The sequence below is a fragment of the Mytilus edulis genome, chromosome 12 (genome assembly GCF_963676685.1).
Source record: "Mytilus edulis chromosome 12, xbMytEdul2.2, whole genome shotgun sequence".
NCBI lineage: Eukaryota > Metazoa > Mollusca > Bivalvia > Mytilida > Mytilidae > Mytilus > Mytilus edulis.
Genome location: NC_092355.1, coordinates 32,745,699 through 32,759,375, shown reverse-complemented (window position 1 = coordinate 32,759,375; position 13,677 = coordinate 32,745,699). Strand labels below are relative to the sequence as shown.

Here is a 13,677-nt window from a genome sequence, read left to right as displayed (position 1 = left end):
TATTTCTAACAAAAGATACTTTTAAACCCGGAGTATGATGAACACGTCAATCAACTTTATGGAAAGAAAAAAAACGGTATATAAAAAAGTAGTATAAAGGGTTGGAAGAATAAAACAATATAGGTAGGACCTGTTTTTTAAGGTCTTTGTTTCCATGACAAATAATGTGTGGTGACCTTTTGTTTGTAAGTCTATACTATGTTAAACTTTTTTTTAAGTTATAGTAAACTTGTCATACAACTTCAGGTCGACACCATTATATATAGAATTTTTATTTTGAAAATGACAGGATATTTTATGTGTCAAAGAATTTCCAAAATTCTGTGAGTGTATCGCGCAGTCTCTATTTCAATGCATCATTCTGTAGTTAAGAAGACATGTCGTCGTGTAGCACAACTGTTTTACACTAACTGTTTCTGTAAAGTTAATATGGGCAAAATTGACCAAAACTAGCATTAGAGTTAAGTCCCTGGTAAACTGAAGTCTTCATGTTTCAGCTCTGGAGTTCCCAGTGAAGACATTTTTTTGGCTTCATACATTTGAGGTATACAGTTACTGAATGATTAAAAAGATGAAAATCTCTGGAACATATTGACATATACTCGACTGTTAACATAATTGAACTGCTTAAATATTTAAATGGCGTCAATAGACACATTGGAAAAGTCGCAAATTTTTAACCTACAATGTTCTGTTTCATTTGTTAAATAGACAGATTTGCCATCCATACAAATCTGATACTTAAATCCACAAAACCTAATTTTTAAATGTGGGGGTAATCTTCCCTATAAAAGAAATAGTATAATTAATCATTTTAAGCCATTGATGTCCCCTAAAAGACACAGTACTTATAGTTTACATTCATAAACATGACAGGAACTATATTTATAGACAACCGAAATACAAGCGACAAAACAAGTCATTCTTTTTTCATTTTTTAAATAAGACCATTTCTTCTTTTTTGTATAAGGTCCTTTTATCTTCTCTTCATCTTTTATCAGATACGAAATAACACCTTGAACTGCATGTTTGAAAATTGACAATGTCCATCAAAAACAAGTGTGGTGTAAACGTCAATGAGCCGCAACCTAGCGACAAATATAACCAAAAGACACATGTGCAAGTTTGACGTTAAAAAGAGATGTGAGTTTCCCTCAATAAGACAGCATCCCAGCGACAAAATATATGTATGAATGAACTAATCACTTGACTCATTCTACACATATTTGTTTTCTCTCTCAATTGTTTGGTATTTTCCAATAATAAAATTACTGTTCGCATACAATAGTTAATACTGATGAAAAGTGGCATTAAACACTTTAAATCGATGAAACCATCATTGTTTATTTCAGACGTGTTCTACACCGATCATTGGTTTGGTAAACAAGAATCTATTAACTGGAATTGTTATTTCACTAGAGCAATGTTTTGCATCACATACTTTTTACTATATCTTTTGCATTATGACTGTAATATTTGCCGCTGGTCATGAAGCAGTTTCATGGAAATTAATGATTTCTTGTATATTTCTAACAAAAGATACTTTTAAACCCGGAGTATGATGAACACGTCAATCAACTTTATGGAAAGAAAAAAAACGGTATATGAAAAAGTAGTATAAAGGGTTGGAAGAATAAAACAATATAGGTAGGACCTGTTTTTTAAGGTCTTTGTTTCCATGACAAATAATGTGTGGTGACCTTTTGTTTGTAAGTCTATACTATGTTAAACTTTTTTTTAAGTTATAGTAAACTTGTCATACAACTTCAGGTCGACACCATTATATATAGAATTTTTATTTTCAAAATGACAGGGTATTTTATGTGTCAAAGAATTTCCAAAATTCTGTGAATGTATCGCGCAGTCTCTATTTCAATGCATCATTCTGTAGTTAAGAAGACATGTCGTCGTGTAGCACAACTGTTTTACACTAACTGTTTCTGTAAAGTTAATATGGGCAAAATTGACCAAAACTAGCATTAGAGATAAGTCCCTGCTAAACTGAAGTCTTCATGTTTCAGCTCTGGAGTTCCCAGTGAAGACATTTTTTTGGCTTCATACATTTGAGGTATACAGTTACTGAATGATGAAAAAGATGAAAATCTCTGGAACATATTGACATATACTCGACTGTTAACATATTTGAACTGCTTAAATATTTAAATGGCGTCAATAGACACATTGGAAAAGTCGCAAATTTTAAACCTACGATGTTCTATTTCATTTGTTAAATAGACAGATTTGCCATCCATACAAATCTGACACTTAAATCCACAATGCCATCTGAAAAAAACCTAATATTTAAATGTGGGGGTAATCTTCCCTATAAAAGAAATAGTATAACTAATCATTTTAAGCCAATGATGTCCGCCTAAAAGACACAGTACTTATAGTTTACATTCATAAACATGACAGGAACTATATTTATAGACAACCGAAATACGAGCGACAAAACAAGTCATTCTTTTTTCATTTTTTAAATAAGACCATTTCTTCTTTTTTGTATAAGGTCCTTTTATCTTCTCTTCATCTTTTATCAGATACGAAATAACACCTTGAACTGCATGTTTGAAAATTGACAATGTCCATCAAAAACAAGTGTGGTGTAAACGTCAATGAGCCGCAACCTAGCGACAAGTATAACCAAAAGACACATGTGCAAGTTTGACGTTAAAAAGAGATGAAGGTTTCTCTCAATAAGACAGCATCCCAGCGACAAAATATATGTATGAATGAACTAATCACTTGACTCATTCTACACATATTTGTTTTCTCTCTGAATTGTTTGGTATTTTCCAATAATAAAATTACTGTTCGCATACAATAGTTAATACTAATGAAAAGTGGCATTACACACTTCAAATCGATAAATCCATCATTGTTTATTTCAGACGTGTTCTACACCGATCATTGGTTTGGTAAACAAGAATCTATTAACTGGAATTGTTATTTCACTAGAGCAATGTTTTGCATCACATACATTTTACTATATCTTTTGCATTATGACTGTAATATTTGCCGGTGGTCATGAAGCAGTTTCATGGAAATTAATGATTTCTTGTATATTTCTAACAAAAGATACTTTTAAACCCGGAGTATGATGAACACGTCAATCAACTTTATGGAAAGAAAAAAAACGGTATATGAAAAAGTAGTATAAAGGGTTGGAAGAATAAAACAATATAGGTAGGACCTGTTTTTTAAGGTCTTTGTTTCCATGACAAATAATGTGTGGTGACCTTTTGTTTGTAAGTCTATACTATGTTAAACTTTTTTTTAAGTTATAGTAAACTTGTCATACAACTTCAGGTCGACACCATTATATATAGAATTTTTATTTTCAAAATGACGGTATTTTATGTGTCAAAGAATTTCCAAAATTCTGTGAATGTATCGCGCAGTCTCTATTTCAATGCATCATTCTGTAGTTAAGAAGACACGTCGTCGTGTAGCACAACTGTTTTATACTAACTGTTTCTGTAAAATTAATATGGGCAAAATTGACCAAAACTAGCATTAGAGTTAAGTCCCTGCTAAACTGAAGTCTTCATGTTTCAGCTCTGGAGTTCCCAGTGTAGACACTTTTTTGGCTTCATTCTATGGAAGCTTATAATAGTCACGAGTTGATCAGTTCTCAGCTCAACTTGTTGACATAAATAAGTGGTAAAGTTGCATTATATCCGACCTTGTGAACTTGATTGTGTGTACTTGTTTAGTTATTTTCTAAACTTTCCGACTTTCAGAAAGTGTACTTGTTAACTTCTTCTGAACAAGTTGACTTTGACAAAGTGAACAAAAAGTATAGACTCGCCTTGTGTACATGGTCTTTGTTCACTTGTAACATAAAACTTGTCTGATAGTAGCATTGCAACACATCTTGTATACTTTATTTTGTGTACTTGTTTAGTTGTTTTCTAAACTTTTCGACTTTCCGAAAGTGCACTTGTTAACTTCTTCTGAACAAGTTTATATCAACAAAGTAAACAAAATGTTTATTCTCATCTTGTGGTGTTGTTTTTGTTCACTTTCCTTGCTAAGAAGGTTTACTTGTCGAGTTGTTTCTCACCTTTCCCATTTACTGAAAGTATACTTGTATTGTTTGTATCTAAGTAAGTGAACTTTTTACAAATGCACTTGCTTTGGAAATGTTGCAAGTTTACTTGTTGAAAGTCAACTTGGTCTGAAATCTCACGGTCGGCAGGGCTTGATACTTTAACCACGTGGTATCAGTGGATATTTTGGGATCTCAGTCTGATCTCGACCAGACCAGATCGATCTGATCGTAAATGGGTCGTAGGGATAATCGGGAATTGTCGGGTATACACAATTTTAATATAAAAACTTCCGAAATTTTTATTCCCCGCAGCTTCGGAGTGGGCATTAATTGTTCCCCTTTTTCGTCCGTCCGTTCGTACGTACGTCCCAACATGACCCTTTACAATGTTAATTTTGCTAACTGGGGCAATATTAGTGTCCAATGGACACACTCTCTGTTTATTTGGTTATATTCAGTAGAAGATCCGAGTAAAATCATACATTTAAAATATCTACATAGAAATTATAGCAATTGGATTTGTGGGCAAAGTGGTAAGAACTGATCAGAGAGACAGGTTTTAAATAGATGTGACGGAGCTTGAAGAGTGCATAGAAGACGAACAAAAAGGTGTAGGCAGCAACTGGCGATGATAAATCTAGGTGAGATAGTGGCTAAAACGACGACCACTGTGTGGGAAGTATGAGAGACTTGCAATAACTCAACAAAGAGGAACCCAATGCTTATAAAAACTTCCTCATGGTGGACACTGATATGTAATGGTAGTTGTATTGCTCATTTTTGGAAATGACACCACAAAATGAAATCTGTCACTGGATAAGTACTTTTGTTAGGTAGCAATAGACATAAACTTTATCATCCCCATGTTCTTGCTTTCTTACAAATAAAGCGTACTGTTTGTCATATATGTGTATCAGTATTTTTCATAGATTTGATATTAAGTAGTTTTAAATGTTTAAAGACATTCATTTTCTTTTTGCTCTCAGCAACAACCTGCATGTATTTGCCAAAAAATATTGCAAAAAAGAGGGCAAAGATGTTACATATTACCCAAAATTTGACCCAAAGTAGAATTTCAATCCCCTGGATTGATATCTTTTCTGAAACTGTTTACAACTTAACATATATATATCAGGAGTGCATTTCTTTCTAACCAAAGTTTGGTAAACATTGTTTGCCGTTTGTTTTAGTTTGTTAAACGTTACAGAAGTAGAAACAAAATAATGCATATTAAAAATTATTTTTTTTTCTCCAAAAACTGGAAACAAACTTTTATTTTTCGAAAAAAAACATAGTCCCCTCCCTCCCCCCCCCCGAAAATCAAATGGTTGCTGCCTAAGACACGTTCTACTTCTACTTCTACCGGATAATGGCCACAATCAACTTAATGAATATTTTGCCATGACTTCGCTGCGCATACGGACCCCTCCACCTCCCCCTATATTGTTGAATTTAGTTCAACTTTTCATCTATAGTCGTTAAATAAAACTTATTGTACAGCCGCTTTGCAAGCAAGACGGTATATATGGTTCCCTTTCTAAATCCGTCCATATTCTAGTGCGGCTAACTTGTGAGAAAAATACGACTGTAACATTATTTGAATATAGCTGTCCTGCATATTGCAACGTAGATTTGTACATTCTGCTACTTGCAGATGAAAAATAAGAAAATGGTAACTGGATTTTCATGGAAAGTCGAGCTCAAAGCTGTAAAATGACCATAAGTTGCATGGACAACATGTACCAAAAATACTAAACACAGTATCAAACAGACATCTTTTTAATCATTACAAACTCAAACAACTTTCTGTTTAAACAATTATGTAGAATGATATTAGGATCCTTTTCATAACAGCGTGGACAAGACCAATTCTTTGCGCGCTCTGATTATCAATTTACTGGGTCGGATTAGGTGCACGTTCTTCTGTGACGCCCACTTGTCATATCGTTCGTATTATAAACATTTAAACTGTAGGGTCACCAAAGGTTCTAGCGCGTAAATGAAATAATGTGAATAACAAGAAGAGGACTAAACCTTTTGGGTAGATTTAAATGTTAAATACTTAAACTTTCCTTTTGTCTTCTCGCGCACCTGCATGTACTTTACTTTTTTTTTATTCTATTCAAATCCCCATTCGAAGTGTCGAACGACTCTGACAGACTGAGTAAGCGTAACATCACTGTTATCGATAGCCGATGAAAAACAAGTTAAAGGGTAATGAAGCAGTAGTATTACAAACATACGTATTAGATACACCCAGATTTACACCCCAAGATATATTTTCTATGTAAAATGATAGATTTCTACAATTCAGGAGGGGGTCTTCAAGCAATTTTATCTTAATTCATGGGAAAGCATGAGAAATGCAGGGTATCAAACTACATTTAACGACATTCTGGTGTAAGTATTGTTGTTGTCGAGCCACGCTGTTATTGAAATGATTATATAAGAGACAAATCCTCCAAAAGTACAAAACAACACAAGGCCATCAATGGGCCTTCAACACAGAGAGAAATTCCGCACCCAGAGACGGGATTGACAAGGCCCCGAAACACTAATAAATAAATACTAGATTGGTAATATGAACGCCAATCTACACTACGAAACATATAGATGAACTGAAATTAAAAAAAACATGCTATACAAGTCTAGCAAAGAATATAGGGTCCTCACTTACGACAGGCTAAAAATATCTGGTAGGGTTAGTCAGGAGCCTCTGGCCTTCGTTAGTCTTGTGTTATTTTTGATTTTAGTGTCTAGGGTATAATTTTGAGTTTAGCATGACGTTCATTATCACTGAACTATAGTATATATATATTTGTTAATGGGCCAGCTGAAGGACGCCTCCGGGTGCGAGAATTTCGCGCTGCATTGAAGACCTATTGGTGACCTTCTACTGTTGCCTGTTTTATGGTCGGGTTGTTGTTTCTTTGACACATTCCCCTTTTTCATTTTCAATTTTATTTGTTAGGTCCCACTTTGGTTAGGGAGTCGAAAGATACCAAAAGGACAATGAAACTCAAATGTGGGAACAAACTGACAAAGCCATGACAAGAAATGGCAAACGACGTAAAGACAAACAGCAACACAAAATATAAAAATGAAAACTGAGCAACACGAATCCCACAAAAAAAAAACGGGGTTATCTTGTGTTCTAAGGAAGGGTAAGGACATCCTGCTCCTCATGCGGAACCCGTCGTATTGCTGAACATACATATATTTTCGGTTAATAAAGGTATTATTAACACAAATGCCAAAATTGGTCGTTGAACACTGTAATCTTTTTGTATTCATGTTGAATAACATTGACTAAATCCTATTTTATGTGGTGTCCTATCACTGCAAGATTTCGGATTTCTGGAAAAATATACTAATATCTTTGTGGACTTTCTGTAATAATAGATTTATACTTATTTTCAGGTTGTTGTATCAGTATTGATTGTCCTACAAGGCGTTAGTGGGTATCCTTATCCAGGCGATGATGCATCAACCGAAGATTTAGTTAGATATTATTTCTGTTGTTTATATACAAGAGACATTTGTGGATTTCTCATGCTGTGTCATGGTATTTCTGTAAGTATGTCAACAATAGAAAGAATCAAAAGAAGATTGGGACTACGTAGACGCCAAAACCACAGTCCTAGATTTCTTGTTCAGGAGATGATATTAGAGCTCCGTTCAGAAGGTTATGTAAATCTTGGTTATATATCTATGTGGAGATTACTTAACAGGCATTACAATTTAACTGTCACACAAGAAACTGTCAGACTTTGTTTACGTGCTATTGACAATGTAGGTGTAGAGTCCAGGAGAAGGCATCGATTACACAGAAGGTATTTCAACAGTGGATCAAACTATCTAATACACATAAAGGGGTACGATAAGTTGAAGTCATATGGTATAGCAATTCATGGAGCTATTGACGGATATTCAAGACGAATCTTATGGTTAAAGGCAGGGCCATCTAATAACAATCCTAGATATATTGCTAAATTTTATTTAAATTTTGTTAAGGAATCCAGAAGAATACCTCGTGTCGTACGAGCGGATGCTGGTACCGATAATGTCATACTTAGAGACCTACAAATAGCTTTACGTTTTGATCATGGTGATGCAATGTCTGGATTAAGAAGTTTCTCAACTGGAAGGTCTACCAGAAATCAACGTATTGAAAGGTTGTGGAGAAATCTCTCTGAAAGCTTCACGTCTTTCTGGAGGAATAAATTCGCGTACTTGCGTGATGCTGAAATTTTTTGTACCGCTGAACACCTTCATATCGAGTGTATCAGATACTGTTTTCTTCCGCTAATACGTAGGCAACTTCAAGAATTCATGGAAACGTGGAATGAACATCGAGTAAGAAGACAGCGTCAAATTCAAGCTCACACAGGCATCCCTAACGTACTTTACTTCCAGCCTCAAATGTTTGGTACATTTGACTATTCATTTCCCTTACAATGTAGCGTAGAAACATTGGACGAATTGGCTGTCGAATATTCAGAAGAATGGCCCATAAGAGGATGTTCCGAAGAATTTTTAGAATTGATTAGATACTTTACAGGCGACGAACCAGCACTATCCCTCATCCCACACAACATGAACGAAGCGTTACAAAATTTCTGTGTATTGATATACATGTGTGATTCCATTTCAGGTCGCATTTAAGCGATATAAATTATTTCAGTACATATATGATGTATGACCTCTAATAACGTCCTGATATTATTTTAGTATTAAAACCACGTATTATATTATGGCTTTTTATATATACAAAAATAAAAGTCATATAAATATACTTCAAAAAGATCAATTAAAATAAGATCGGTCTTTTTAAAACCACCTCTAGGGGTGGTTTCATTTAATCCGATTGAATATAATTCTTTCTCGTTTACATTAGACTAAAGATCGATCGTTTTAAGATCGATCTGTTTTGCTTTTGTGTTATCGAGGTCTAATAAAGTTTGATCTATAACAAAATTTGTGTAAATAAGTTTCAGCAGATGTGGAAATTATAATGACAACGAGTTTTGAAAAACTATAACCTATATCACACTTGGTCAATTACTGCCTATTTATAAATTTCCTCAGTAAAATTTCACCCCATTGATATATTTGACGTATAAAAAAGGAGGCATTCCAGTGGCACATCTGTGCACATATTATACCTCATATCGGACCTCCCATGTGTTTCGATCAAATCATAAAATAAAACGCTCTACACTGTAATTGTTTTACTTATGTCTGTTAGTATGGCTCATTGATTATCTTCCCACACTAATAATAGAATAGAAAATGGAAACGGGGTCAACAAACCGACCAAAGAGCAGAAAAAAAGCCCAGACTGTCAATGGTCTTCAATGCAACGAGAAATCCCGAAACTAAAAGCGGACGTACGTGCTTGCTCCTCAACAATCATGTATTATATAGAAATCAACCAAAATTTATAAAGGTACAAGACTAACAAATAATAATAAGTTACACTCTCCCAAAACATTTTGTTGTCCCTCCCTAGGATTAACTTTTAAAAAAAATACTGAAACTTTATAGGCAAATTTTAAATTGCTATTTAGTCCTATAACATATGACCTCGGGGGCATTATTTACTATTTCTATTTGCTGTTCTGATATTTTTTTTTACTATCAATGTGCCACCCGAGTAGACAAAAAATAAAAAATGAAAATATCAGCATGAAAACGTTAAATAGTGAATATATAATGCGAAGGCATATATTATAGGACTAAATTGCTATTGTAATGCACCACTTATACGTTGTATCGCTTAATGTGTAAGATGAGTTTTAGGACAAAATATTTAGGATCTTGTACTCTATTGTTGCTAAGCCCAAGGGAATTTCAAACACAATATGATGTCACTGACTTTTGAAATTATCTGGTATCGGATCGTGAAGTCCGTGAATGTGTAAGTTTACTTCAACATCTATGAAACAATCTGCTGTAGTTCCAAATGGTGGAACAAAATAGAAAAAAAATAATGTTTGTCAAAAAGATCAACAAATTGTGCACTGAAAAAAGAAAAAAAAGGAGTATTTCACATTCAAATATATCTACATATTCAAAACTTCATCTTTATATGTCAGACCTATTACGTCCACAGATCAAGTTCGAAATTGGGGATTGCTACTTTTAACGTTCTCGAGTTATACCCTTTATGAACTTAAAATAACTCAATTTCTCGTTTCCGTTCTTTTAACTTTAGTTTGCTTCGACCAAAAATTAAGAAACTCATACACAATGCTTTTTACCATAAATCAAGTTTGAAATTGGGAAGAGTCACTTTTACCGTTCCTGGGTTATGCGACTTTATAATCATAAAATTTGCTAAATCGTTCTCTTATTTTAGTTTGCTTCAACCAAATATTATGAAACTTATTCACAATCTTTATCAAAATACAACAGTGCACACGCTGAAATGTCTCGCCTTCTTTACTAATCATTGATACTATGTTGATACTCCTAAATATAAAGCTTTATTACAACTGTCACATTAGCTTAACATTAACCAAGAAAATTAAACATTGACCAATGAAGCATGAAAATAAGGTCAAGGTCAGATGAACCATGCCAGACTGACAAGTACAGCTAACAATTCTTCCATACAACAAAATATAGTTGACTTATTGCTTATAAATTAAGAAAAACAGACCAAAACACAAATACTTAACACTTAGCAATGAACCGTGAAAATGAGGTCATGGTCAAATAAAACCTGTGCGACTGACATATAAATCATGAAATATTTCCATACACCAAATATAGTTGACCTATTGCATATAGTATAAGACAAATAGACCAAAACTCAAAAACTTAATTTTGACCACTGAACCGTGAAAAGAAAGTCAAGGTCAGATATAACCTGTCAGCTAGACATGTACACCTTACAATAATACTATACACCAAATACAGTAGACCTATTGCATATAGTATAAGAACAACAGACCAAAAACTCAAAAACTTAACTATAACCACAGACCCATGAAAATGAGGTCAAGGTCAGATGACACCAACTGGACATGTACACATAACAGTCCTTACATACACCGAATATAATACCTACTGCTGATAGTATCTGAGATATGGACTTGACCACCAAAATTTAACCTTGTTCACTGATCGATGAAATGAGGTCGAGGTCAAGTGAAAACTGTCTGACGGGCACCAGGACCTTGCTAGGTACACACATACAGAATATAGTTATCCTATTACTTATAAGAAGACAGAATTTAACATTATAAAAAATCTCCACTTTTTTTCAAGTAGTCACTGAACCATGAAAATGAGGTCAAGGACATTGGACATGTGACTGACGGAAAGTTCGTAGCATGAGGCATCTATATACAAAGTATGAAGCATCCAGGTCTTCCACCTTCTAAAATAGAAAGCTTTTAAGAAGTTAACTATTGCCGCAGCTGCCGCCGCCGGGTCACTATTTCTTTATTGAGCTGTCTGCAACAAAAGTTGCAGGCTCGAGAAAAACACAGATCAAGTTCGAAATTGTGGGCTCTCACTTTTATTGTATTGATTTATGTCCATTTGTATACATAATTGCTAAATATGTTGTTTCCGTTCTCTAACTTCAGTTTGCTTCAACCAAAACTTGTACACAATGCTTATTACTATGAAAAAATATCAAGTTCGAAATTGGGGAATGTCACTTTTACCGTTTCGGAGTTATGCCCCTTTATAAACATTAAACATTATTTAGACTGATTTTTTTCTAAACGCCTTCAGATATTGGACTGATCTTTGGTATGTTAGTCCACTATGATGGGTTTCAGATCGATTTAACGTGTCCTTCTGCTCTGGTGATTTTTGCCGAAATTAGCGAAAGAAAATTTACAGTTTGTAAGTATTAAACACACCATGATTAGATTAGATTAATCCAGAGTTGGTGTATCTAATTTATACCCAATTATTATGATCAATGTAAAAGGATAGATTTCTATAATTCATGAGGGGCCGGTCTTTCAGCAATTTTGTCCTCATTATATTGGACAACATGATAAATGCAGGGTATCCGATTACATTTAACGACATGCCTGTGTCAATAGTATAATAATGACATAAAAAATTCTGACATTATGATACATAATACAATACATTATTCAAAACACAATTACTAGTAGTTTCCTCGTCAAGTCGAGGAGCGTTTAGTACAGTGATTTTGTCATAGTCTGGTTGAGTTGAACATGACGGTGTTAAGTGTTTCTATGACAATCAATGCCAAAATGTAAACATTGGGATATTTTGTAAGAGGAACTTTTGACCATAAATTTAAGCTGGGAAATATCTTTGTATATAGGTACATGTAATATGTTAGTACATCAAAATTTGTATTTTATATAAGCTTGTGTATGTCAAACTTTAAAAGTTGCTGTTTGGTTTCTCGTGCATTAAAAACATTCTTTTCTTACTGTCTGTTACATCACATATATCTTTGTAATATAAAACGGCCGTTAATTATTCCAAAAAATACCTACTTTTGTACACAATTCAAAATTACTAAAAAAAACCTTTGTCATGGGTTGAATCATTCGTATCATGGTTTAGTTCATATTTGATTATGTTTGACATGGTTCAGTTATGTGATTCCTGTCGTGCATAATGCAGAGTAACGACCAAAATAAACAGTCATTGTACAAAAATCGTTTCCACAGTGTGGGAACGGAACTGTACGGTTTTCTAATATTTTGGTCATTCGAGAGACTGTCAAGCGGGGCTCCGACATTTGAAAAATAACAAGTTGCTTGATGCACTCTAATGCTACTATAACGTTTCTGCTTCAAGTTTTTGGTAGCTAAAACATTCTTTATGTAAATATGAACCAATTAAATAATAAAAAATATGTATGCATCCAAACTGATGGATTCCGTAGAATGAAGGAGCTCCGAGTAGAACGATCAAGACTGTCACAGAGAAGCGATAAAAATGTCAAATAACCATCGAAAACCCAATCGTTACTACCTAATTTTCACATGTACATTGTTTGATATTTAGTCTTGCTTGTATGCAAGTTTCAAAGCCATTGTCACAGTAGAAATCCAAATATGTTTATTTTCTCCTTGCCAGATATTTTTCTTGACTGTACAATTGCTTGCGAATTTACTGCACAATCGCTTGGAGCTTTCCTGTACAATCACCTGGAGCTTTCCTGTAAAATCGGTTGGCCAAGTAGACTACTACGAAAGGATGGTAGTATATCTCTACTTATAATGACTTCATGGTTCAACTAACAAGCAAGCTAGTCAAATATATTACCTTTACCTACACACTCAATGCATTTTGCTGTAATAGTTTCTAGTGTTTACGTTTTTTTTTGTGTTTTTTTTTAATTTATGATTATAACACTTAAGTAGGAAATTCTAACGCTTTTTTCTTTTACCACATTCGTGATCATTTTATATTTTCAATGAGACTTCTGTCATATAAATATTTAAAAATACTACTGCAATCAAATGCAACATATGTCAAAATGGCAGTTAAACACCTGTTCTGATATCGTCCATGATAGTATTAGAAGATGACCCGATCATCATTCAACTGATTTTTATAGTTTGGTCTTGTGGGTTGTGTTGTGCTGTTATACCAGTCCCAGTTTTGGGGAG

At 34.0% G+C, this 13,677-nt stretch overlaps 2 protein-coding genes across 2 annotated transcripts in view; both read left to right on the top strand.

Annotated features, from left to right (window-relative positions):
- The window catches only part of LOC139499598 (galactose-specific lectin nattectin-like), a 31,843-nt gene that overhangs the window by 5,915 nt on the left and 12,251 nt on the right, over window positions 1–13,677 (top strand). The window lies entirely within an intron of this gene.
- LOC139499529 (uncharacterized) lies at window positions 7,409–8,786 on the top strand. The gene has a single exon (XM_071288246.1). It carries the CDS (start codon window positions 7,607–7,609, stop codon window positions 8,717–8,719), a length of 1,113 nt encoding a protein of 370 aa, XP_071144347.1. The 5' UTR covers window positions 7,409–7,606; the 3' UTR covers window positions 8,720–8,786.